We start from the raw sequence: 27,619 nt of genomic DNA on the forward strand, positions 1-27,619 counted from the left end.
CCTTTTAGGTCTCCCAGGCTCCCTTAAGACCCCAGCCACACAAACCAGAGAAAGTGCTTGTACTTCCTTCAGAGAGGCAGGTTTGTCTTGAATTTCAGTGAAGAAGATTCTTGGATCCTAAGGAATTGATAACATTTAGAAATTAAGCTATTCATCATGTTAGATGTATCTTTCAACAGCGTTCATTTGTTCATCTGGAAAACAATGTTAAGTGTGTCTCCCTCTACCTATGCTACAGGTTCCTTTTAATATTGAAATGATGCAGTGATTATGAAACAACATATGTGGAAAACTGTAATCCACTATCTAAATATGAACTATAGGTTTTTGGGTTTTTTTAAGGTTTTTTTTTTTTTTTGGCTGCGTCAGGTCTTAGTTGTGGCACGCGGGCTCTTCGTTGCTGCGCGCGGGCTTCTCTCTTCATTGTGGCACATGGGCTTCTCTCCAGTTGTGGCGTGTAGGCTCCAGAGCACGTGGGCTCTGTAGTTGTGGCGTGTGGGTCCCAGAGCGCATGGGCTCTGTAGTTTGCGGCACGCAGGCTCTCTAGTTGAGGTGCGTGAGCTCAGTAGTTGTGGTGCGCGAGCTCAGTAGTTGTGGTGCGTGGGCTTAGTTGCCCCGCAGCATATGGGATCTTAGTTCCCTGACCAGGGATTGAACCCACGTCCCCTGCATTGTAAGGTAGATTCTCTACCACTGGACCACCAGGGAAGTCCCTATAGTGTTTTATAATTATTAATTTATTAAAAAGGGAGAAAATATCCAAGTATACTCCCTAGGATATAATGAATAATAATGTGGCTTTAATAAAAGAGATCTCAAGTTATTTTGCAGGTGTGTTATAAAGAACAAAGAACAATACATACTTGTATGTACATCATCTAAATAGCTCATCAGTTTTGTTTTTTTTATTATTGCGGCCTGCGGGATCTGCATTGTGGTGTGCAGGATCTTTTAGTTGCAGCATGTGGATCTAGTTCCCTGACCAGGGATCGAACCCAGGCCCCCTGCATTGGGAGCACGGAGTCTTAGCCACTGGACCACCAGGGAAGTCCCAGCTCATCAGTTTTTAAAAATCGGTTTTACCATAATATATTGTGCTGCAAGTTAAACCCTCATTTACATTTAGACTCCAGAAAATCAGAATTAAGCCATGCTATGCAGTGATATTTAAAGTTCATAAATCTCAGAGGCCCAGAAATATTCTGAAATGCCTTCTAAATCACCAGCTGAAAACAACGTGATATTTACACAGGGCAATTTTTTGTATCCCAATTTGTTGAAATCAATCATCATTCATCTTTGCTTATTAAACTATTCAGCTAATTAAAATATGCTGGTCCCTTCCTTTCTGGATAAAGAAGAATAACCATTGTCTAATGGGGGGGTCGCATTTCACAAAGCCCACTTTGATGAGGCGTACTTTTCGTCTCCCCTGTCGGATCTACAGATTAAAGAGCTCGTAAGGAAAGGTTCAAAGGGTGACTTGTTTCTTCACTACATCTTCATGGACAATGCCTTTGAACTCCCCACCGGACTTGGATTACAACTGCAGGTGTCCTCCTCTGGAGTCATCACTCCTGGGATCAAGGCTGGAGTGAAACTGGAAGTAGCCAGTGTAAGACTCTGTCCACTTTTTCCTTCCGTAGGTTGTTCTTTTCCTCCAGGGTGGGTGTCTTGTGCAAGTTAAAAAATGTGTTTCCAGTTCAAGACGAAGTGCGTCACCATTGGAATCACCTCGTTAACTGTTATGACAAACGTCAGACTTCCACTAGGATGCCCCACCTTGCTAGTCCTGCTGGGGCACGGCAGTAGCATGAGAACTCAGCTGTTTCTGTCGTCCTTGTGTCTTGTTATGCTTCAAGTTAACTTGGGCACTTGCTATTCCTGGGTATCAGTCTGGCCCTGGATGACTGAGAACTTGGCTTTTCCTCCTACAAACGAATCTCAGTAACGTTTCCTCTGGTGTGAGCCATCCAGAGATATTTGCCCAGGGGTGGGAAGGATGGTTGATCTGACTGCAGGGGACTGAGGTAATTTAACAAAGCTGAATAGGTTGTTTTGTGACTTACAGATACAGGCAGAACTGGTGACAAAGCCGTCTGTGTCTGTGGAGTTTGTGACAAGTATGGGCATCATCATGCCGGACTTTGCTAGGAGTGGGGTCCAGATGAACACCAACTTCTTCCATGAGACAGGCCTGGAGGCGAGAGTAGCCCTGAAAGCTGGGCAGCTGGAGTTCATCGTTCCTTCTCCTAAGAGGCCAGTCAGGCTGTTCAGTGGCAGGTAATTCTTTCAGTTAGAGCTGATGAGCCAGTCTGAAAGAAGGAATTATGACTACAGGGTTTGGCCAGGCTAGACAGCTGATTGAGATAATTCAGGCCCCAGTGGATCTGGGGGCGGTGGTGGCTGGAGAGAGAGAAGGTACTGGATTACCTATTTTTAACCTGGCCTAGACTCAGTATGTAATTACAGTTTCCTCGACTTTTCACATTTTACTAAGATGAGACTTAAGACCTACTGATTAATTAGTTGCTGTTAGGTTGTGTTTTCTTGTTGTTTGTTTTGAGAATGAAGAAGCACTAGCTATAGAGAAGTCATCTTTGGGAAATGGGTATTTTTCCCAGGAAAACCACCAAAGGACATACTGATTTGCAGTGGCTAGTTCAGTGCATAAAGCATGGAAGTCCTACTCTCCTGATTATGGGATGCTGCCTCCTATCGAGAGCTCCATTTTCAATGAAATCTTCAAACATTGATTTACCTTAGTTTCCATATTTTGGACACATTAATTTGTCCATTCAGATATAGTGAGGCAGCAGTGACTATCAAGTGAGGGCTCGGTTAGAGGAAGCAGGAGAGGACCATGAAATGACATATCACGGAGCCTGTGGCAGTTAGGGAACACCTTCTGAAGAAAGCCACACTTGAGCTGATCCCTGGAAGCTGTGTCGGAGTTATGCAGACAGAAGAGAAAGGAATGACTGTTCCCAGGCAAAGAGAAAAGCACATGAAATGGCCTGAAGGAAAAGTGATACGGTTTGGGAACTACAAGAAATTCCATGAGGTCAAGTACATGGGGAGCATGGTGAGAGAGGAAGTGAGAGGCTGGCAAGGGTCAGCCTGTGAGCCGTCTTAGGGAGATTGGGCTCTTCTGAAGGCAAAAGGGTTTCAAGTGGGAGCATAAGTAAAATAAGGTCGGTGCTTTAGAAAACTCTGACTCCAGAGCGGGAAATGGGTGGAAAGGAGGCGTGACTGGCAACAGGGAGACCAGTCAGGAGCCTGTTCCAATCACATACAGGAGGGAGACGATAGTGGCCACACCCGACAAGGGCCAGGTTGACAGATGAGTGAGCCAACCCCAGAAATCCTTAGGAGGTAGAAACACAAGTACTTGGTGATTGACTGACTGAATATGGTGGTCGTGGGCGGGTGGAGAAAGAGGCAAGAGGAGTCAGGGGTGCCCTTCTTTGAAATAAGGACTAAAGAGGAAGAGCAGCTGGTGTGGGGGACAATGACGAAGTCTATTTTCAACACGCTGCACTGGAAGTCCTGTGAGCCAGCCAACGAGAACACCCAGGTGTCAGCAGACCAGTGGGTCTGAGCTCAGTGAAAAGGTCTGAGCTGTGAATACAGATCTGGGCATCACTGGCACATAGCGGCGGTTGAAGTCCAACAGTGATTAGTATAGAGTAAGGCATGAGGGACTAGGGCAGAAACAGGCAGAACAGACACACAAGAAGGGGAGAGGAGTAAGCAGCAACGAGTGAGAAGGGGTGACCAAAGCCGTAAAGGGGCCCAGGAGTGGCCACGGGGTGGATCACCCCATAGACAGGCCAAGGCTGGCACGTAGGGCCCCAGCCCACCAGCAAACGCTGGTCTTAGGGCACCCCCTAAGGTGAGGAAACAATACTGAGAAAAGAACACAATATATCAAAGATCCTTTCATACTTGGATGAAATCAGGACATTGTTGAACTTTCTGGCACTTACTAATTTTTTAAGTACGTACTTGGGAGGAGGAAACCATAATCTTTTCAGGGGGTTCGGACTCAAAAGTCTTAATCTGGCCATAAGTGAGCAACTCTACTGAATGCTTCCAAGAGATCAAGGAAGACAAAGCCTCAAAATGTCCTTTGGAGCTGATTGGAGCTGCTGATGAAAGCAATTCCGGAAGCACCATGCGGGTGAAAGTCAGATCCCTGTTCAGTGAGATGGGTGTTGAAAGAAAGTGGAGACTGCAAAGGCAGACAAATTTCTTGACTGTGAGGGAGACAAGAGGGGGCTAGAAGGGAAGGAAAGGGGTGTGTGTGTGTGTGTGTGTGTGTGTGTGTGTGTGTGTACACACACAGTGGGAGAAGAAACTTGAGCATGTTTAATGCTGGTGGAAAGAAGCTAGTAGAGAGAGATTTCAGAGGAAAGAGAAGCAGGACACCTCTTATCCACACTTTAGGAAGGAAGGGGCAGCCCTGAGGTCAGATCCCAGTGATGATTACTGACCCCTCTGAGCCTCTTTCCTCTGTAAAAGGGGACTCTTAATGCCCACTGTTGTGGAAATTACAGATAACAAATGTGACGAACTTAGTGCAATATCTTAGTGCAAGTTGTTTCAGGAAACATAAGAGTCACCGTGATTGTTAGTCTTGTTAATGTTCTTACTTTTCTTTGTTTCTGAGTAAATCAAAGAATCTGAGGTGGGTGTGGACAGAGGGGAGACAGAGGGCAGGATAAGGGGGCGTTTGTGCTGCGAGAATCAGTGATGTTCATTTCGGTCCCTGACTTGAAGATAACTCAGATTTTTTCTTCCTTCACCAGTAACACATTGCATCTGGTGTCTACCACCAAAACGGAAGTGATCCCACCTCTCGTTGAGAACAGGCAGTCCTGGTCAACTTGCAAGCCTTTCTTTATTGGCCTGAACTACTGCACCACGGTTGCTTATTCCAACGCCAGCTCCACAGACTCTTCTTCCTACTACCCGCTGACTGGGGACAGCAGGTCAGAGATGTCTCAGTGTCCCCACCCAGCACATGCTTACCTCCTACCTTATGGCAACCGAGCAGGGCCAAGAAAAAACGCTGTGTGTTGTAGATGTCACGTCACCAGCCTCAGGAATTTGCACCGTCCTTTGATTATTTAGAACAGTTGTCCTTTGCCCAACACACCTGAAGGGTACCTACCTAACCTTTGAGTCTAGGGTGGGCGTCTTCATAGGTGGGTAGGAGTGGGGCGGTGCTGGAAGGTGAGGCGTCATGACCCCTAAGGGAGGTCTTTGCTCAAAAAATAAACAACAAGGGACTTCCCTGGTGGTCCAGTGGTTAAGACTCCACGCTTCCACTGCAGGGGTCACAGGTTCGATCCCTGGTCGGGGAACTAAGATCCCACATGCAGCACAGTGCAGCCAAAATATAAAATAAAATAAGAGTTACAGGACAAGTCTTATCCTTGTTCTCAGCTTTGCTGACACAACCAACCAACTCCTGCTTGTCCAAAACCCCAAGCACCCTGGGATCTGCCCTTGCCTTGGGCTTTCAGAGGGACTGAAAGGGATCGTAAAGATCATCATTAGTTAAGGACAAGAGACAATGTTAAATAAGGACCAGATTTTTGTTGCAGTTGAGGCTGACTTGTTTTGGGGACGTTGTCACCATCATGAAAGCTCTAACATTATGCATCACACGCATTGTAACATCTTTAGATTTGAACTGGAACTGAAGCCAACAGGAGAAGTAGAGCAGTATTCTGCCAGGGCATTCTACGAACTCCAGAGAGACGGTGAAGCTTTGGTGGACATGCTGAAGTTTGTAACTCAGGCAAAAGGCAAGTGCCCAGAAAAGGGTCCCTCTATCTCTCTGCCCTCGGTCTCAGGCCCAGGACTCACAAGCAGAATATATTTAATTTAATGTATTTAACAAATATTTACTGAGTGCCAGATAAGCGTCAGGCCTGTTCTGAGAGCTGAGGCTAGAATAGTGAACAATGGAGATAAAGTCCCCATCCTTGTGGAGTTATAGTAAACAACCAAACAAGTAAATATTCAGAAAGTCAGATTAGTGCTGGGGAGAAGAATAGAGCACAGAGGGGTCTAGGGAATGTCAGGAGTGGCAGCAAGGAGGAAGGATGGGGGAAGCCAGTGCCATTTGGAATGATAAGGGAAACCCTCACTGGTAAAGGGAGCATAAAAAAAAGACGTGAAGGAGGGAAGGGGATAAGCCATGTGGAAAGAGCGTTACAGGCTGAGGGGCGAGCTGGTGCAGAGGCCCTGAGGCAGGTGCATGGCTACTGTGTTTGAGGAAAAGGAAGGAAGCCAGTGTGGCTGAAGCAGGGAGATCAGGGAGGAAAATGGTAGATGAAGTCAGAGAGGTAGGGGCTTGTGAGGGAAGGATAGTCTTCTAGGCTGTGTACGGATGTTAGTTTTTACGATGAGTGAAGTAAGAAGCTACTATTTTTTTTTAATTGAAGTATGTTTGATTTAAAATGGTGTGTTACTTTCAGGTGTACAGCAAAGTGATTCAGTTGTACATATATTCTTTTTCAGATTCTTTTCCATTATAGATTATTACAAGATACTGACTATAGTTTCCTGTGCTATACAGTAGATCCTTGTTTATCTCTTTTATATATAGTACTGTGTATCTGTTCATCTCAAACTTCTAGTATACCCATCCACCCCCTTTCCCCTTTAGTAACCATAAGTTTGTTTTCTATGTCTGTGAGTCTGTCTTGTAAATAAGTTCATTTGTATCATTTATTTTTTAGATTCCACATGTAAGTGATAGCATATGATATTTGTCTTTCTCTGACTTACTTCACTTAGTACAATAATCTCTAGGTCCATCCATGTTGCTACAAATAGCAGTGTTTCATTCTTTTTTTATGGCTGAGTAGTATTTCGTTGTATATATATACCAGGTCTTCTTTACCCATTCATCTGTTGATGGACACTTAACGTTTCTTCCATGTCTTGACTATTACAGATAGTGTTGCTGTGAACATTAGGGTTCATGTATCTTTTCAAATTAGAGTTTTTTTCTAATTTGGATATATGCCCAGGAGTGGGATTGCTACATCGTATGGTAAGTCTCTTTTAGTTTTTTAGGAAACCTCCATACTGTTCTCCATAGTGGCTGCACCAATTTACATTCCCACCAACAGTGCAGGAGGGTTCCCTTTTCTCCACACCCTCTCCAGCATTTGTTACTTTTAGACTTTTTGATTACGGCCATTCTGACTGGTGTGAGGTGATACCTCATTGTAGTTTTGATTCGTGTTTCTCTTAGCAGTGCTGAGCATCTTTTCACGTGCTTGTTTGCCATCTGTATGTCTGTTTAGTTCTTCTGCCCATTTTTTGATTGGGTTTTTTTTTTGATATTGAGCCGTATAAAGCTGTTTGTATGTTTGGAAATTAATTAAGCCGTCGTTGGCCGCATCGTTTGCAAATATTTTCTCCCAGTCTGTAGGTTGTCTTTCCATTTTGTTCATGGTTTCCTTTGCTGTGGTTATAAGTTTGATTATGTCCTATTTGTTTATTTTTGAAGAAGCTACTGTTTGATTTATGTTTATGTTGAAGAAAGACTTGAGGGGGACAAGAGCAGAGAAACTAGTATGTAGGCCGTCAGAGTAATCCAGGCCAGAGACAGTGGTGCTTTGGGTTGGAGTGGTGATGGCAAAGGCGGTTGGACTCAGCCATGTTTTAAAGACTGGGCAGACAACAATCTGCTGATACAGTAGGTGTTCAGGGTGAGAGAAAAAAGGCAATCAGGACGACTCGAAGTTTTTGGCCTGAACAGCTGAAGAACAGGGCTGCCACATCCTGAGATGGGGGCACAAGTTTTAAAAGTTCACTTTGGAAGATTTTTTATGCAGGAATAATATGTCACAAAATTCAACAAGGAAAACAAAACGTGCAGGAAAGGGGGGGCACGCAGGGGGCACGTACTGAAAAAAGTGTCAAGTAAAGATTTTACAAGAGATGTAAAATGGGTATTGACCTGTGAATTCAAGGAAGCCTGGAAATCTTGTGGCAAAGAAAGGAGGAGCCGGGGAGAGGGGAAGGCAGGGCAGGGTGGCAGCGAACCAGGAAGGGTGTCGTAGGCAGACGATCATACAGAGATGTCACGTGTGCCTGACACAGAAGGACCCCGAGCCCTTACTGGTCCCTGAACACGCTGAGTTTTTCTCATATCCGAACGTTTGCCTTTCTGATTCCCTCTGCCTGGAAGGCTCTCCCTGCAGAATGCAGCGCAGCTCAGCCTCTCTCTTCATTCAGGTCTCTGCCCACATATCCTCTTGTCAGAACTTCTCTGACCACCCACACGTGAAATAGCACCTGTTCTATCCCTTTCTCTCCTTTATCACCTTATCCGGTTTTACTTTTCTTCTTAACAAACATGTATTGCCACCTGACATAAATAAGGTACTTGCTTATTTTCTGTACCCCTCCCATTAGAATGTCAGTTCCATGAGGGCAGGGGCTTCCAGTGCCAAGAGCAGTGCCTAGCACGTGATAGGCAATCAGTAAATACTTACAGATTGAACAAATGTGCGAGTACCACTGAGTTAAAAATTTAAGGTAAAATCCTGAACTGTGTCCTCATTTGAGCACATTAAGTACTTGAGGTTTCTCTGCCTTTTTCTCTCTCTTTCCTTCCTAAACATATCTTCTGAATAGACATCTTGATTCTCTTGTACACTCTTCCAGGTGTGAAGCAGACCGAGGCTGCTATGATGTTCACATATAACCGGCAGAGTAAGACTTTGTCCAGTGAAATCCAGATTGCAGATTTTGATGTTGACCTTGGGACAGTCCTCAGAGTTCATGATGAATCTGCTGAGGAAGGAAAGTCTTACAAGCTCACCCTTGACATTCAGAATAAGAAAATCACTGAGGTCACCCTCACCGGCCACATGAGGTAAGGAAGGCTCCAGGCGGGGTCTGACCTGAGCTGTGGGCCTTCGTGGCTCTTTCCTTTCTTCCTTTTCAGCTTGAAAGCTGACCAAGGGGTCTGCACTTTAAGGGGCAGACAGAGCCCTCAACACTGTGACCCTCTGCACGTGTCCAGTTGGATCTGCCTACCGTTCATTGGGTACTTACTATTCATCAGGCACTATACTGGGTACTTTAAAGAAATTATCTCAGCCCTCATAAGAAACTGCACATAGGTATGAGTTTCCCTGTTTTATAGATAAGGAAATGGTAGCTCGGAGGGGTTAAATAATTCGGGAAGGCAGTAGAGCTAGTAAATGGTAGAGCAGGATTCAAACAGTTTTCGAAAACCTTCTCTCTCCCATACCTCCCTGGAGTGTCCTGAATTTGTAGTGAGTTAGCTTTAGAAGTTAAGGAGTTCAATCTCTGGTCATTTCTCTGAGCCATTCATGTATCTTGTTTTCATCGCCACAAATGGAACTTGCATTGAACCCTGCCTATCTCTTTGGAATGGATGGAGTCACTGATGTCAACTTTTTCTTTTTCAATAGTTATGACAGGAAGGAAGAAGGCAAAATCAAAGGTGTTATCTCCATACCCCGTTTGCAAGCAGAAGCCAGAAGTGAGATCCTCACCCAGTGGTCTCCCTCAAAACTGCTCCTGCAGATGGACTCATCTGCTACAGCTTATGGCTCAACAGTTTCCAAGAAGGTGGCATGGCGTTACGGTAAGCACGTCTTCCCCACGTGAGCACTTCCAAGAGCACGGTGTACTCGACGGCAGTGCGTGTTGACAGCCACAGGTGGGAGCTGACCTGGCACTGCTGACAACTATTTCACGTGTGTGTTTTCAGATGAAGAGAAGATTGAATTTGAATGGAACACAGGCACCAACGTGGATACCAAAAAAGCAGCTTCCAGTTTCCCTGTGGATCTCTCTGATTATCCTAAAAGTTTGCAAATGTATGCCAGTAGTCTCCTGGATCACAGAGTTCCTCAAACAAACATGACTTTCCGGCACATGGGTTCCAAATTAGCAGTTGTAAGTACACATCAGCCAGTCAATAAATACACGGTTATAAGTGCTAATTACATAGTCAGCTCTGAGTTAGGTGAAAGAGTATCCAGAGATGGATAAGGCATGCTTCCTACCCCCAGGGAATTCCTGGGGAGAAAAAGAAGCACTCACGTATGCATAGTTACCCAGTTACACAAGGCTATGTTTTTAAATACCAAATGAATACTACTAAGCAGAAGAGTTACCTAAGATATCACAGGGAGCTTCAGGACACTGACTAGGGGTTTGACTATGCTACGTATTCCTTTTATAAAATACAGGAAGAGATTAATTACTGACAACCAAAATTCATAATTTTTACGATTTATTTTTTAACTTTGAGTATACCGTCCTGCTTAATGATCGAGCTGCCAAATACGGATTCTCACCTGATGTTAATTGTGTTTGATGCCCATCCATGCCCATTGCTTTTAAAACTTCTGTTATTTTGTAGGCAACAAGTACGTGGCTTCCGGAGGCATCGAGGAATCTTCCTTATGCCCAGAATTTACAAGATCATCTCAGTGGCCTACAAGAGTTGTACCTCCAGAAAATGGAATTGCCAGACTTCCACATCCCAGAAAACCTCTTCTTAAAAAGGTAAAAAGAGGAACCAGAAAAATTTCTTGAACCATGAAAAGTAAATGGAAGATTTTACTTAGCATGATTTAGACTTCTTTTAAATTTACATTTTTAAGGGAAACAAGGTAAGCATTTTAAGGAGATTAGTAACTGTCACACAAACATTGTGGCATTTTCGCATTTTAAATATGAGGTCAGAATGTGAATGCCAACCCAGTCGGGAAAAAAAAAAAAAAAACTAAGAAAGTAATTAGGAGATGCTGGTACTTCCACCCTAAGATGTTGTATTCACTTAGTTTTAAAACTGAATTTGAAAGCCATTTACTTTTCCTCTACTATAAGTGAACTCGCCTTATGCTCAGGATCAGGATATACTCATAATCGTGAAGAATTCAAGAGTGGCTGGCAGACTTGTTGGCTCCAGGCTTGCTGTTGAGCTCACAGGGTCAGAACAGCCATTGGGCATGGAATGAAGGCACATTCTGAGAGCATATGTCACTTTAGCAAAATAGCATCATCCTTATGGGGAAGTCAGATTGGAAAATGCTCGGTCCCCTTCTGTACTTACAGAAATACATGTGATGCTTTGATTTCTGTCATGAAAATTTAAAACTCAGAGCATGAGATGAAAAGACTGTTCTGGATTGACTGTTCTCTGTGTTATCCTCAGGGTTTAGAAAACAAGTGGCCTGTGTCACATGGGCCTTTCCATAGTCTGTGTCTGGGCAGCAAAGTGTAATAGGCCAGATAAGTGTGTGAAAGGGCTAAAATCCACCAAAACAGTCATATGGACAAAATATGAAGATAAGAGAAAAAAAGTGGCAGCTTCAGAGGACCCAGGAACCTCTTCCTTCACTCCTAGTGTTTCCAACCAACAGTCTTGTCTGTGCTGTGCTGAAAAGGCAGGACCACAGGACCTTAGAAATGGATGGGGCCTTATCAAGCATGGGATCTGATCATGAATGTTGGGATCTGGATAGGCAGCATCCAGTCCTTGACGGAGTAATGCAATGAACAGTTATTTGTTTACTACACTTACACTCTGCCATCCTACTTTCCTCTTGTGAGTTGTCAAAATAGTCCACTGTATGTGCATAGTACTGAAAAGATTGGTATTTTAGGTATTTTTTCTCATTTCATATCCAAGACCAGCTCTGTGAGATCAGCAGAAACGGTACTATCATCCTCACCACACAGATAACATCACTGAGACTCAGAAAGGCGAATTCACTAGCACAGCTCCCACTGATTGCTGATACTAATGTTGTAACTCAAGATTACTGATGCCCATGCCTGTGCTCTTTCCACATGTCAAGATGCCTCAATTCAGTTGAGCAGATACGTATCAAGTATCCCATGTGCAGTACTAGATTAGACTAGGTGCAGTGAGAAAATAAAAACTGGATAAGGTGTAATCCTTCCCCCCACAGGAAGACACTGTGTAGACACTGACAACTGAACAAATAAGTGCTAGTTATATAAGCAGATTATGAAAAGATCTTTGAGATAGGTGGAAGCGACTGTGTCACTATAAGAACAAGAGAAATTGACTGTGACTTAGATGGGATGGTAGAGATAAGGACACAGCTCTTGGGAGGGATTTGAACGGATGTGAGTGTTTGTAGGTAGAGGTTAAAGCCAAGGGACGCCAGGCCCGGGGAGCAGCAGGAGGAACAGTGCAGTGCAGGATTGGAAATGAGACACATGCACTATCGCTTAGAAGCTCAGGTGGCAGAGAACTTCGAGGGCTTGCTGTCTTACTGTGGGGACACCGTCTTTGCTCTTCATTTCAGTGACGGTCGGATCAAATACACCCTGAACAAGAACAGTGTGAACATTGAGATCCCTTTGCCTTTTGGTGGCAAATCCTCCAAAGATCTAAAGATGTTAGAGACTATTCGGACACCGGCCCTCAACTTCCAGCCTGTGGGATTCCACCTGCCATCTCAAGAGTTCCAAGTCCCCACTTTTACAATCCCCAAGTTGTATCAACTGCGGGTGCCTCTCTTGGGTGTTCTAGACCTCTCCACAAATACCTACAGTAACTTGTACAACTGGTCCGCCTCCTATACTGGCGGCAACACCAGCACAGACTCCTTGAGCCTCCAGGCTCAGTGCCATGTGAAGGCAGACGCCGTGGTCGACCTGCTCTCCTACCATGTGCAAGGTGAGCCCTGCCCAAGGGGAGGTTCACAGAGCGAATTTGCTGCAGGTTCCAATGGGCTAGCCTCCTCTGGGAAGGGAAAAACTTGGGCTTTCTTGCAGACACTGTTCTTGCTACTTGGAACCCTATTCTTTTTCCTTCCTCCCTTCCTTCCTCCCTCCCTTCCTTCCTTTGGAAATATGTATTAAACACCTATGTATCAAGTATTCTACTAGGCAGTAACAGAGAAAACAGATAAACTGGCAATTAGGATTCAGTGTGAGAGGTGCTGTGATAGGGTATAGTGTGTAAGGTACAGTGGAGGACAAGGGAACCCAGCAAGGTCTGTGGTGGTCAGGGAAGGCCTCCAGGAGGAAGGCCTTTTGCTATCAGATTTTGTGCTCATGTTATAAATGGAGGAGACTGTTGCACAACTGACCAAGACCAATGGGACTTCCTTATTGAAAGACTTTCAACATAGAAATTGTTGTGGAAGTGCATGACTTCATTTAACCAATGTGTTTTGATTTTTATGCTAGGATCTGCAAAAACAACGTATGACCACAGGAATACACTCACGTTTTCAGGTGATGGGTCTCTACACCACAAATTCCTGGATTCACACGTCAAATTCAGTCACGTGGAGAAAACTGGAAACAATCCAGCCTCAAAAGGTTTTCTGACATTTGATGCATCGAGTGCCTGGGGACCACAGATATCTGCTTCAGTCCATTTAGACTCAAAAAAGAAACAGCATTTGTATGTCAAAGAGGTCACGATTGATGGGCAGCTCAGAGCCTCTTCCTTCTACGCTAAAGGAGTATATGGCCTGTCTTATCAGAGGGATCCTACCACTGGCCAGCTAAGTGGAGAATCCAACATGAGGTTTAACTCCTCCTACCTCCAGGGCACCAACCAGATAACAGGAAGATATGAAGATGGAACAGTCTCTGTTACCTCCACCTTGGATCTGCAAGGTGGCCTCATGAAAAATACCGCTTCCCTGAAGTACGAGAACTACGAGCTGACTCTGAAATCTGACACCAATGGGAAGTATGAGGACTTTGCCACTTCGAACAAGATGGATCTGACCTTCTCTAAGCAAAGTGCATTGCTACGTTCTGAGTATCAGGCTGATTACAAGTCACTGAAGTTCTTCACCCTGCTTTCTGGATCACTAAACTCCCGTGGTCTTGAGTTAAATGCTGACATCTTGGGCACTGACAGAATTAATAGTGGTGCTCACAAGGCAACACTAAGGATTGCCCAAGATGGAATGTCTACCAGTGCAACGACCAACTTGAAGTATAGTCCCCTAATGCTGGAGAATGAACTCAATGCCGCGCTTGGCCTCTCTGGGGCATCCCTGAAATTAACAACAAATGGCCGCTTCCGGGAACACCATGCAAAATTCAGTCTAGATGGAAGAGCTACCCTCACAGAGGTGTCACTGGGAAGTGCTTATCAGGCCATGATTCTGGGGGTCGACAGCAAAAACATTTTCAACTTTAGAATCAACCAGGAAGGACTCAAGCTTTCAAATGACATGATGGGCTCATACGCTGAAATGAAACTTGACTACACAAACAATCTGAACATTGCAGGGTTATCACTGGACTTCTCTTCCAAACTTGACAACATTTATAGCTCTGACAAGTTTTATAAGCAAAATTTTAATCTACAGTTACAGCCCTATTCCCTGGTAACTACTTTAAACAACGACTTGAAATTCAGTGCTCTGGATATGACCAACAATGGAAAATTACGGCTTGAACCTCTGAAGCTGAATGTGGGTGGGACCATAAAAGGAGCCTACCAAAATAATGAACTAAAACACATCTACACTCTTTCTTATGCTGACTTATCAGCAAGTTATAAAGCAGACACTGTAGCTAAGGTGCAGGGGGCAGAGTTTAGCCATCGGCTCAACACTAACATCGCTGGGCTCGCTTCAACCGTTGACATCAGTACAAACTACAATTCGGACTCCCTGCATTTCAACAATGTTTTCCACTCTGCAGTGGCCCCATTTACAATGACCGTTGACACGCATACAAATGGCCATGGGAAACTGGTTCTCTGGGGACAACACACTGGGCAGCTGTATAGCAAATTCCTGTTGAAAGCAGAACCTCTGGCCTTTACTTTTTCTCATGATTACAGAGGATCCACAAGTCACCATCTCGTGTCCAGGAGGAGCATCAGGACTGCTCTTGATCACAAAATCAGTGCCCTGCTCACTCTGGCCGAGCAGACAGGCACCTGGAAACTCAAGACCCAGTTGAACCAAAATGAATACAGCCAGGACTTCAGTGCTTACAACACTAAAGACAAAGTTGGTGTTGAGCTCAGTGGACGAGCCCTGGCTGACCTCACTGTGCTGGACTCCCCTATTACAGTGCCACTTTTACTCAGTGAGCCCATCAGTGTAATTGACGCTTTAGAGCTGAGGGATGCTGTTGACCAGCCCCAAGAATTCACTCTTGTTGCTTCTGTAAAATATGATAAGAACCAAGAGGTTCACACCATCAACCTCCCATTCTTTAAAATCCTGCCAGAATATTTTGAGAAGACTCGAGAGGTAGGTATAGGTGCACTGGAAGCTATACAGAAAGAATTGAAACACATCAATATTGATGAACGCATGAGGAAATACACAGCAGCCTTGGACAAACTCCCACAGCAAGTTAATGATTATCTGAATGCGTTCAACTGGGAGAAACAAGTTTTGAGTGCCAAGGAGAAACTAACTGCTTTCACAGAAAATTACAGAATTACAGAAAATGATCTGCAGATCGTATTAGACAATGCCAAAATCAACCTTAATGGAAAACTATCTCAGCTACAAACATATGTGATACAATTTGATCAGTATATTAAAGATAATTATGATTTACATGATTTTAAGGCAGCTATTGCTAAGATTATTGATCGAATCATTGAAAAATTGAAAACTCTTGATGAACATTATCATATCCGTGTAACTGTACTAAAAGAAATCCGTGATCTGTGTTTTTTGATTGAAAATATTGATTTTAACAAAATTGGAAGTAGTACTGCATCTTGGATTCAAAATATGGATACTAAGTATCAAATCAGAATCCAGATACAAGAAAAATTGCAGCAGCTCCATGCGCAGATTCAGAATGTAGACATCCAGCACCTTGCGGACAAGGTCAGACAACAGGTTGAAGCTGTTGATGTCAGAGTGCTCTTAGATCAGTTGAGAACTACAATCTCATTTCAAAGAATAAAGGAAATTATTGAGCATGTCAAATACTGTGTTACACATCTTTTTGAAGATTTTGAAGTAATTGAGGAAATCAATGCTTTCAGAGTCATGGTCCATGAGTTCATTGAGACATATAAAATAGACCACCACATCCAGGTTTTAATGGATAAGTCAGTGCAGTTGGCCCACCAATACAAGCTGCAGGAGACTGTTCAGCAGCTAAGCAGTGTCCTACAGCAAGTCAAGATGGCAGATCTTGTTGAGGAATTGATTGGGTTTACCGACCATGCTCTCAAGCAGCTTGAAGCATTGTCTTTTAAACAATTCATTGAGGAAATAAACAGATTCCTTGACATGCTGGTAAAGAAGTTAAGGTCATTTGATTACCACCAGTTTGTAGGTGAAACCAATAATAAAATTCGTGAGGTGACTCAGAGAATCAATGGTGAAATTCGGGCTCTGGGACTTCCACAGAAAGCTAAGGCACTACAGCTGTTCACAGAGGACGTCAAGGCCACAGTCTCAGTCCATCTGGAAAACCTAAAGGCCACCAAAGTAACCTGGTTCCTTGATTGGTTACGGGTTTCTGTAGTTCACATGAAAGCCAAATTCCAAGACACCCTGGAAGATATACGAGACCGAGTGTATCAAATGGATATGCAGCAGGAAGTCCAGCGATACCTGTTCCTAGTTGGCCAGGTTTACAGCACACTTGTCACCTACATTTCTGATTGGTGGAATCTTGCTGCTAAGAACCTTACTGACTTTGCAGAACAGTATTCTCTCCAAGACTGGGCCAAAAACCTGAAAACATTAGTAGAACAAGGGTTCACTGTTCCCAAAATCCAGACCACCTTTGGGACCATACCTGCCTTTGAAGTCAGTCTCCGTGCCCTTCAGGAGGCTACATATCAGACTCCTGACTTCATTGTCCCCCTGACAGATCTGAAGATTCCATCCATTCAGATCAACTTCAAAAAGTTGAAAGATATAAAAATCCCATCCAGGTTTTCCACGCCAGAATTTACTGTCCTCAATACCTTCCACATCCCTTCCTTTACAGTTGACTTGGTAGAAATAAAAACAAAGATCATCAGAACCATTGACCAAATGCTGAACAGTGAGCTGCAGTGGCCAGTCCCAGAAGTGTACCTGAGGGATCTGAGCGGGGTGGACACGGTTCTTGCTAGAATCCCTGTGCCACACTTCCATTTACCAGAAATCACAATTCCAGAATTTGTCATCCCACATCTCAATGTTACAGATTTTCAAGTTTCTGACCTTCACATACCAGAATTCCAGCTTCCCCACATCTCACACACAACTGAAGTACCTACTTTTGGCAAGCTGTATGGCATTTTGAAAATCCAATCTCCCCTTCTCATATTAGATGCAAATGCTGACATTCAGAATGTAACTGCTTCTGCAAACCAGGCAGAGATTGAGGCTTCTGTCACTGCCAAAGGAGAATCCAAATTAGAAGTTCTCAATTTTGATTTTCAAGCAAACGCACAACTCTCAGACCCTAAGATTAATCCACTGGTTCTGAAGGAATCTATGAGGTTCTCCAGCAAGTACCTGAAAATGGAGCATGAGAGTGAAGTGCTATTTGTTGGAAATGCTATTGAGGGAAAATCAAACACAGTGGCAGGTTTACACACAGAAAAAAATACACTGGAGCTTAGTAACGGTGTGCTTGTCAAGATAAATCATCAGCTTACCCTGGACAGCAACACAAAGTACTTCCACAAATTGAACATCCCCAAACTGGACTTCTCCAGCCAGGCTGACCTGCGCAGTGAAATCAAGACCCTGTTGGAAGCTGGACACCTAGCATGGACTTCTTCTGGAACAGCGTCCTGGAAATTGGCCTGCCACAAATTCTCAGATGAGGGAACACAGGAATCCCAAAGTAACTTTACTGTGGAAGGACCCATCACGTCCTTTGGATTATCTAATAAGATCAATAGCAAACACCTAAGAGTAAACCAAAATATAGTTTATGAATCTCGCTTCCTCAACTTTTCTAAATTTGAAATCCAGTCACAAGCTGAATGCCAGTACTTGGGCCGCAGTGTTCTAACTGCTAAAGGTATGGCGCTGCTTAGAGAAGGGAAGGCAGAGATAACTGGCAACCACGATGCGCATTTAAATGGAAAGGTTATTGGAACTCTGAAAAATTCTCTTTTCTTTTCAGCACAGCCACATGCGCTTACCGCATCCACAAACAATGAAGGGAACTTGAGAGTTAGTTTTCCATTAAAATTGACAGGGAAGATAGACTTTTTGAATAATTATGCACTGTTTCTGAGTCCTGGTGCCCAGCAAGCAAGTTGGCAATCAAGTGCCAGGTTCAATCAGTATAAGTACAATCAGAATTTCTCTGCTGGAAACAATGAGAAAAGCATCGAGGCCCACATAGGGATAAATGGAGAAGCCAACCTGGATTTTTTAAACATTCCTTTAACAATCCCTGAAATGACTCTACCTTATACAAACCTCACAACACCCCAGGTGAAAGATATCTCCTTATGGGAAAAGACAGGCTTGAAGGAATTCTTGAAAACAACAAAGCAATCATTCGATTTAAGTGTAAAGGCTCAGTATAAGAAAAACAAAGACAAGCATTCCATCCCAGTTCCTCTGGCTGGATTTTATGCATTTATCAATCGTAACATCAATTCCTTCAACAGGCATTTCGAGACAGTCAGAAACAAGGCATTAGATTTTTTTATCAAATCCTACAATGAAGCAAAAATTACATTTGATAAGTACAAGGTTGAAAAATCCCTCAACCAGCAACCCAGGTTCTATAAAATTCCTGGATACACTATTCCAGTTACCAACATTGAAGTGTCTCCATTCACAGTGAAGATGTTGACATTCGGGTATGTGATCCCCAAAGAGATCAGTACCCCCAGCATCACCATCCCGGGTTCTGGAGCCTACGTGCCCTCATACACATTAGTCCCGCCATTCCTAGAGCTGCCAACCCTTCATGTCCCTAGGAATCTTCTTGAGCTTTCTCTTCCAGAGTTCAAGGTATTGAGTACCACAAACAAAATTCTAATTCCAGCCATGGGCAATATTACCTATGATTTTTCCTTTAAATCAAGTGTCATCACACTGAATACCAATGTTGGTCTTTATAACCAATCAGATATTGTGGCTCATTTTCTTACTTCCTCTTCTTCTGTCATTGATGCACTGCAGTACAAATTAGAGGGCACCTCAAGTTTGACAAGGAAAAGAGGGTTGAAGTTAGCCACAGCTTTGTCTCTGAGTAACAAACTCGTGGAGGGCAATCATGACAATACTATTAGCTTCACCAAGAAAAACATGGATGCATCCATGACAACAACTGCAAGAGTCCAAATTCCACTTTTGAGAATGAATTTCAAGCAAGAACTTAATGGAAATACCAAGTCAAAACCTACTGTCTCTTCATCCATTGAACTGAAGTATGATTTCAGTTGGCCCCATGTGTACACTACTGCTACAGGGGCGTTTGACCACAAGCTCAGCTTAGAATGTCTCACCTCTTACTTTTCCATTGAGTCATCTACCAAAGGAGGTGTCAAGGCTTTTATCCTTTCAAGGGAATATTCAGGAACTCTTGCCAGTGAGGCCAGCACTTACTTGAATTCCAAGGGTACTCGATCTTCTGTGAAGCTGCTAGGAGCTTCCAAAGTAGATGGTATCTGGAACCTTGAAGTAAAAGAAAATTTTGCTGGAGAAACCACTCTCCAACGCATATATGCCATCTGGGAACAAAATACGAAAAACCATTTACAGCTAGGGGGCCTCTTTTTAACATCTGGAGAGCATACAAGCAAAGCCACCCTGGAACTTTCCCTGTGGGAAATATCAGCCCTTGTTCAGGTCCGTGCACGTCAGCCCAATTCCCTCCTTAATATCAATTACCTTGGCCAGGAAGTGTCCCTGAATGCTAACACTGAGAACCAGAAAATGAGCTGGAAAAGTCAGGTCCAGGTTCATTCTGGGTCTCTCCAGAACAACATACAGCTTTCCAATGGCCAAGAAGAGGCACGCCTTGACATGGCAGGCTCCTTAGAAGGGTACCTATGGTTCCTCAAAGATGCTGTCTTACCAGTTTATGACAAGAGCATATGGGACCTCCTAAAGCTGGATGTAACCACCACCAACGATAGGAAACAGTATCTCCGTGCTTCAACTGCCCTTGTATATACCAAAAACCCCAATGGCTATCCTGTTTCTATCCCCGTGCAAGAATTGGCTGATAAATTCATTATTCCTGGACTGAAACTAAATAACCTAAATTCCGTTCATGTCACACCTACATTCCACGTCCCCTTTACAGATCTTCAGGTTCCATCCTACATACTTGACTTCAGTGAAATAAAGATCTACAAGAAGCTAAGTACTTTGCCATTTGCCCTCAACATACCAACACTACCCAAAGTGAAATTCCCCAAAGTTGATGTGTTAGCACAATATTCTAAACCAGAAGTCTCAGTTCCCTTTTTTGAGATAACTGTGCCTGCATCTCAGTTAACTGTGTCCCACTTCACCCTTCCAAAAAGTATTTCAGTTGGCAGTGCTGTTTTGGATCTAAATGTGGTGGCCAGCAACACTGCAGACTTCGAGTTGCCAACAGTCACCATGCCTGAGCAGACTATTGAGATTCCTTCCATGAAGTTCTCTGTACCTGCTGGAATTTTCATTCCTTCCTTTGGAACACTGACTGCACGTTTCGAGGTGGCCTCTCCCTTGTATAATGCCACTTGGAGTGCTGGTTTGAAAAATAAAGAAGATCACATTGAAACATTACTGGATTCCACATGCAGCTCCACCATTCAGTTCCTGGAATATGACCTAAACGGTAAGGAAATTTCCTGCCTCCCCTACGCGCTTTATTTCTTCAGTGCGAGTTGTGAATAAATAACTATGTATTTAGATATGACTCGAAGCAAAATTGCTCTCTATAGCAAAATTGAAAAGAGGCGGGAAGGAGACACATGTATACCCCACATGTGAAAACCATCCTGTTGAAAACCTACTGACATTGCTGAAGAATAGGTTCAGAGAAAATAGATTTTTCTGTAATCATTTTAGGACTAAAAAGGTCTCCTGTTTTTTTAAGTGAGGACCGCATGTTTCAAACATATAAGACAGTTAAGATAGAATTCTCTGCTTTCACAATGAAAATGTTTATATCCTGCAGTTACTAATCTAATGAAATATAAAATCTTTCCCATACAGTTGTGGGAACACACAAAATTGAAGGTGGCATGTTAGTTTGTAAAACTAACGGATCATTTGCACACCGTGACTTCAGTGCAGAGTATGAAGAAGTTGGCAGATATCAAGGACTTGGGTATGGAACTTCTATTTTCATCTCTTTTCCAGTCATTGTGATGTTTGCCATCTCCACATCCCTTTCGTGACAGCCCATCTGCTTTCTTTTGCTTTCAGGTACTGGAATGGAAAGGTCGACCTTAACATCACCAGCCCGACATTAACTGATGTCCGTCTGCGCTACCAGGAAAGCGAGAACCACCAATCCTCCTCAGTAGCCTCCCCAGCCATAGGCACTGTGGTCATCGACATGAAGAACATTAACGATACCTTATTGAGATGGAACCTCTACTACCGCCCTCAGGTGAGTCCCATCTAGTGGGTTACACACCCCAAGAGTAAACAGAGAATATGGGCAGGTAATACAAAGTATTACCTAGGGGCTTTCCCAAACTAGGTGAAACACAAGCAATGAGCAGGTTGAACTTCTCTTCTGAGGAGCTGTTCTCCAGAACGTATTAGGAGTCTTTTATTGATTGTATTTGATGCACACATGACCTCATGTTACCACTATTATTTTATTACATTTGGGCAGTTCTAGAAAGATGAGTTTTGCCTCATCACCTAAATCGTGGAAAAACTCTGCCATATGCTGAGTACATTTTTCAGACTGGGGCTTCTTGGAGTATTCGAGGCTTCAAAATTCTTCCCCACAGTAGGATTGTTAGATATGCCAGGTTTCTCTCACGTACTTTACAAGCTCTGCCAGGGCCCAATCAAAGATGCCATCAGTAGAGGAGAGAAAATAATCGGGTTCTGTCACTAAAGTTTATCACAGGCTTAGAGGATGGATGGCCCCTGATATTGGGCTTCTAGGTCTCTGCTCGGTGGGCCCTGGACTTTTTTCTTTTTTGTTACTTCTCCTTTCTCTGAATTAGTCTTTCCCTGTGTTTTTCTCCCCGTTCTTTTCCTCCTCGTCCTCTTCTGATCTTCAGGCCTCGAAAGGCCTGAATGTTAAATGTTACTGTGTAAATGCCTTACATAATTTTGTCCTTTCTGGGGCATGTGTTAAAGAGGACTTAACAAGAGTGTATTTGTTTAACCGTAAGACAAACACATGAACTGACATATGAAAGATAAATCCCCATCAGAATATGAAAGATCCTCTGATCTTTACTTTTAACTGCTAATGAAGTTTTAGTGTAGTATATTATGTGAAATCAAGATAATTGAAAACATGTTCTTTTCATCCTTTTTTGCTGGTTTTAGTCCTCTCCAGATAAAACACTCAACATAGTCAAAATTGAGATGAGGGCCCCGGAATCGGATGATGAAGTTCAGATTAAAGCTAACTGGGAAGAAGAAGCAGTGTCTGAATTGCTAAGCTCTCTCAAAGACAATATGCCCAAGGCCATGGGGGCCTCTTATGACTATGTCAACAAGTACCACCAGGAGTACACGGGACTCGATCTGAGAGATGCTTCTTTAAAACTGAGAAGAGGTTTGCAGAACAGCGCTGAGCAGGTGTATCAAGGGGCCGTGAGGCAGATTGATGAGGTGGACGTGGGGCTCCGAAGGATAGCCAGAGGCACCACTAATACCTACCAGCAGTGGAAGGACACGGCCAAGAGTCTGTACCAGGAACTGTTGGCTCAGGAGGACCACAGTGGTTTCCAGAGACTCCAGAAGAAGGTGTTTGACAGCTTAATAGGAGTGACTCAGGAATACAATGTGACAGTCAACCGTGTGATTGACTCGTTCATTGATTTCCTGAAGTCCACCAGATTCCAGCTCCCAGGAAGAGCCGGGAACTACACTGAAGACGAACTCTACACTATGGTCCTGAAGAAAGTAGGTAAGCTACTGTCCCAGGTACAATCAAAGATCCATAGTGGGTTAGAAATACTGTTTTCCTATTTCCAAGACCTGATGGAGAAATCTGAATTAATCAAGGACCTAAAGAATAAATTTCCCTTTGATTCAGTGTACTATCAACTAATAGGTATAGGCTCAGAGTATGGAAAACTGTTGAAATCTTTATCACAAGAGATCCAAAAGGCACTTAGTGACCTCCAGTCTGTCAAGACTACAGAGATGCTAAGTAATCTTAAGAGGTTTCTACAAAGCATTTTCCAAGAGATAGAAGAAGATCTTAAACGCTTGAAGGAGAAGAAATTTACTGATCTCATTAATGATATCCAACACGACATCAGCATAACCTTCGACACATTCATTTCATTTGTTTTTAGACTCCTGAAAGAAGACCTAGGTCCTAACTTTGGTGAGTTTAATGAACTTGTTCAAAACAAACTTCAGGAAGCCTCTCAAGAGTTACAGCAGCTCCATCAGTATGTGCAGGCTCTTCGCAAAGAATATTTTGATCCAAGTATGGTTGGCTGGACAGTGAAATATTATGAACTTGAAGAAAAGTTCATCAACCTGATCAAGAACCTAGTAGATGTCCTTAAGGACTTCCATTCCAAATACACTGTCAGTGCTGCTGGCTTTGCTTCCCAACTCTCAAGTCAGGTTGAGCAACTGGTGCAGAAAGATTTCCAGGAATATCTGAGCATCCTTGCCGATGTAGATGGAAAAGGGAAAGAGAAGATTGCAGAGCTTTCTACCAGTGCTCAGGAAATAATTAAAAGCTGGGCTGTTGCAGTGAAGGAAATCATCTCTGATTACCGCCAGCAGTTCACATATAAACTACAGGATTTTGCAGACCAACTCTCTGATTACTATGAAAAATTCATTGCTGAGTCCAAAAGATTGATTGACCTGTCCATTCAAAACTACCACATGTTTCTGAGATATATCATGGAGTTACTGAAGGAGCTACAATTGGCCACAGTCAATGGCGTGAGCCCCTACATAAAGGTTGCTCCAGGAGAGTTTACTATCACCTTCTAATTTTTTATAGCAATTCTCATTTATTCTTCTGCTCCAATTAAACTTCCACATAGCAGGGAAAAAATTCAAACTGTGTGTATTAATATAATCATCCACCAGCCAGCCCTGTAGCAGGGAGCTGACTACAAGCAGAAACACATATGAACTGGACCTGCATCGAAGCTGGCATCAGATCTCTGAGGGTCTCTGAACTCTGGGAAATGACATTTTTTTGCAAGTTAAAGAAAACCAGGATCTGAGTTATTTTGCTAAACTTTGGGAGAGCGAGAACAAATAAATAAATTCTTTACTGTGTCTCATACCACTCAATGTGACTCATTCATATTGAAAGATAGAGAAATGAGGTAATTTATTCAAATGTCTGGCATTTCAAAACCTCTAGAACACACACTGTTTTGAGTGATAGGGGAAAAGGAGAATTTAGGGAGGAAAACACTTTGCCACCTTGAAGAAAGTAACTGATCTCAGAGACTGTATTTGCCAAGTGAGAATGAACAACTATTTGCAAAGGCTTTCACATAATTTGACCCACAGGAGCATCTCAGTATGTGCCACACAACCTTCCTCACCAACCAGTCTGCTTTTGCCAGGTAAGGCTCTCTGCTAGGCTCTGAGATAAACCATCAGGCCCTTTATTTGACTCACCTGCCAGCAGTGGAAAAGGCGTGGCTAAGAAAGAAATCGTAAGGGCAAGGGCTTCATGGCAGTAGGGATCCCAGAAGGCTCCCTGCAGTTCGGCCAGGATCCATTCGTGGCAGAGGAAGTAAGGGTGGGAGAGGAGACTTGGGACATGGGTTCCTAACATTTCTGGGACCAAGCATACATTAATGCTCTTGAATTTCTTTATTTCTCCAAACTTAATATCCAGTAATCCTAAGTGTAATCAAAACCCAAGCGTTTCCCCTACTACATCCACTCACCTCAAACTCTGATTTTAAACACTGGCAACATCCAGTCAGAGCATCCAGGATAAGCTCTGGTGAGGGAAGGCTGCAGAGAAGCCGTGCAGCCCAGCTGTCCCTCATGTCATTGGGAAGGTCAGCGATAACTTGCATTTCAGCAGCACTGGAGGACAAAGGAAGGGTGTGACCTTTGGGGAATAGGAAATTGGAGACCACCCCAAGTCCTACATGAGACCTGTTTGGAAAAGGCCCTTTTTATCCCCAGATACCTTCAAGCTGCAGCATTCTTTCATAAAGCCTTCAGATTCCCTTGGTAAAGGCCACTCTTAAAATGCACAAGCATTACCTGGAAAAGAAAACACATAGCCTCTTGGTACCTTAGCAGGATTCTCCTGTCTAGAACCGAGGAGCCAGAAAGAGTCATAGGGAGGTGGAACATGTATGGATCTGGTGCTCAAAGAAAGTCTTTTGGCTAATGAATCAATAGATGGATGGATGGATGGATGGATGAGTGGATGGGTAGATGGATGGACAGATAGTTGAGTGAATGAATGAGAGGGTAGATAAGGGGTCAGTTCCAAGCGCGAGATAAGGGGAGAAATTAGGCCCAGGTCCCACAGCAGCATGTGAGCGGTTCCAGACATAACTCTGAGACTTTCCCTGATGAGCTGTGAGCAGCAAGGATCTACTGAGTGTTCAAACTGAAAGGAGGCCTGGGATTATGGCTTAATTTGGAGGGAAAGGAGGAGTCCAAGCTTCCTGGTGCTCACGTGGCCATATCTGTGTCTGGGGCATGAGAGGAAGAAAAGACAGACACAAATTCAAAATGATCATAGTATCACACAGTGCCACCTGTTCAGTTCCCTGACTGGTATCCCTTATACGAGGTGCCCCTGGCTGGCTTAGAGTATCTTTATCATGCGCAATAAAGTTGGAAGAAGGGATCTTTGGCAGGGCTTGGACTTTGCTTGTCCTCTACCTTGGTCTTCCACTACATATCAGGATACTTCTCTGGGTTCAGTTAGTGGCTACATTCCTTACTTGTTTGGAGCTTTGAGCATCTTATTTCCCCTCTGTGAGCTTCAGTTTTCTTATCTACAAAATGAGGATAATATCTATCCTACCTGCCTTGAAAGGCTGTCCCATGAAAATCAGTTGAAATAATAATGTGAAAGCGTTTTGTAACCTTTAATGTTGTGTAGAAAGGAAGTGTTATTATTATTAGATGATTATTTAAACAAGTTTATGGCAAGGAGAGAGAATGGAGACAAGGAGAACTGGCCAGTTTAGTGAACATTTATTAAATGCTTCTATGTCCTAAGCACAAAAGCTCTACAGAGGAGACAAAAATTAGCAAGACACAGTTCCTGGATGTCTGTCTGTCCATCTGTTTATCAAAGGTGGAATGTGTTGTCGCGTGATGGGTATAAACAAAGTACTATGAAGGTTTTATAACAGGAAAGGATAAGAATCAAGAAGTTTTCATGGAGACCATTGAAATGGATCTTGAAGTTACATAGACTTTAATAAGAGATAAGGGAGAAATGACATTCTAGAAGAAGAAAATAGCAAATAAAGATAGATGGGTGTGTTTGAAGGTGGCCAAAGCACAGAAAAGTCAAGGGGAGACAGGACTGGAAAGGCAGCAGAGGTCTTGAAAGCTGGAGTGAAAGGTGGTACTCTCTTGGCTGGAGAGGGCATCCAATGAAAGTATTTGAACAGGAGGGTGTTATGGGTTGTGACTTAAGAAAACTGATAATGGCAGCTCTTGCAGGATGAATTGTAATGAGATGAATCTGGGTATGAGGCTGTTCCAAGGTCCAAGTAAAAGATGCTGAGCATCTGAGCCAAGTCATAGGTGCTGCAGATGGTGAGGACCGGTTGGATACAAGAAGCATCATGAGGACATAAGACAGAGCCAGGGGGCTGACTGTTTAGGACAGAAGGGATGGGTACAAAAGCTATTAGAACTGAGCTGCCTTGGAAACTCACTGGAACCAAAAATTGGAGGGGTTGCTGGAGTGACCTGAAAACAAGGAAGAACGACTAAAGCAGACTTCAGAGTTACGAAATTTTGAACCTGCGTAACTTGAAGACCTATGGGGCATCACTAGAAATAGGAGAAACGTGTTGAGGGTAGACTATTAATGTAAGGCATGGACTCACAGATGATCAGTGACAGCTGGAAAGGGAGTGTGGGATCGCATGGTAAGTTTCAAGTCGCAGTGGTATGTCCAAGCAGAAGTATCTCTAATATTAAATTGGAAATGTGGGCTAGAGAAACAACATCCAAAGGAATGGGGACTAAGGGGAATGTTAACCAATTGCATTGATTTTATGTCTTTATACGTACCTTTAGAAACATAACAAGAAAACAAAGTGTGTCCTCTTGTACAATTAATTGGCCTATTGACCTGAGAGTGAGCCAACATGTATGTGTCCTGAGAACACACTGTGAGATGACTCGGAAAGCACTACTATAAACACAGCTATTCCTCCCGTAAAACAAATATCCAAAGTTTAAAACCAAAGGAGAAATAAGATAATGGCGCCCAGCCCAGGTCCCTGGAACTCTGGAAGCGTGATCAAGCT

General features: G+C 43.5%; 1 protein-coding gene across 1 annotated transcript in view; it reads left to right on the plus strand.

The window, feature by feature from the left end:
- APOB (apolipoprotein B) overlaps positions 1-24,125 on the plus strand; it is a 39,020-nt gene extending 14,895 nt beyond the window's left edge. Inside the window, exons 17-29 of the mRNA XM_060168948.1 lie at positions 1,448-1,615; positions 2,072-2,283; positions 4,812-4,994; positions 5,695-5,816; positions 8,698-8,908; positions 9,474-9,649; positions 9,776-9,963; positions 10,433-10,578; positions 12,354-12,727; positions 13,243-20,799; positions 21,180-21,294; positions 21,393-21,579; positions 22,485-24,125. Of these exons, the coding sequence (XP_060024931.1) occupies positions 1,448-1,615; positions 2,072-2,283; positions 4,812-4,994; positions 5,695-5,816; positions 8,698-8,908; positions 9,474-9,649; positions 9,776-9,963; positions 10,433-10,578; positions 12,354-12,727; positions 13,243-20,799; positions 21,180-21,294; positions 21,393-21,579; positions 22,485-24,125 (11,280 nt within the window). The remainder of the gene's footprint in view (positions 1-1,447; positions 1,616-2,071; positions 2,284-4,811; positions 4,995-5,694; positions 5,817-8,697; positions 8,909-9,473; positions 9,650-9,775; positions 9,964-10,432; positions 10,579-12,353; positions 12,728-13,242; positions 20,800-21,179; positions 21,295-21,392; positions 21,580-22,484) is intronic.
- Positions 24,126-27,619: the final 3,494 nt, after the last annotated feature.

Source organism: Lagenorhynchus albirostris, chromosome 13, assembly GCF_949774975.1.
Source record: "Lagenorhynchus albirostris chromosome 13, mLagAlb1.1, whole genome shotgun sequence".
In the NCBI taxonomy this organism is placed as follows: Eukaryota; Metazoa; Chordata; class Mammalia; order Artiodactyla; family Delphinidae; genus Lagenorhynchus; species Lagenorhynchus albirostris.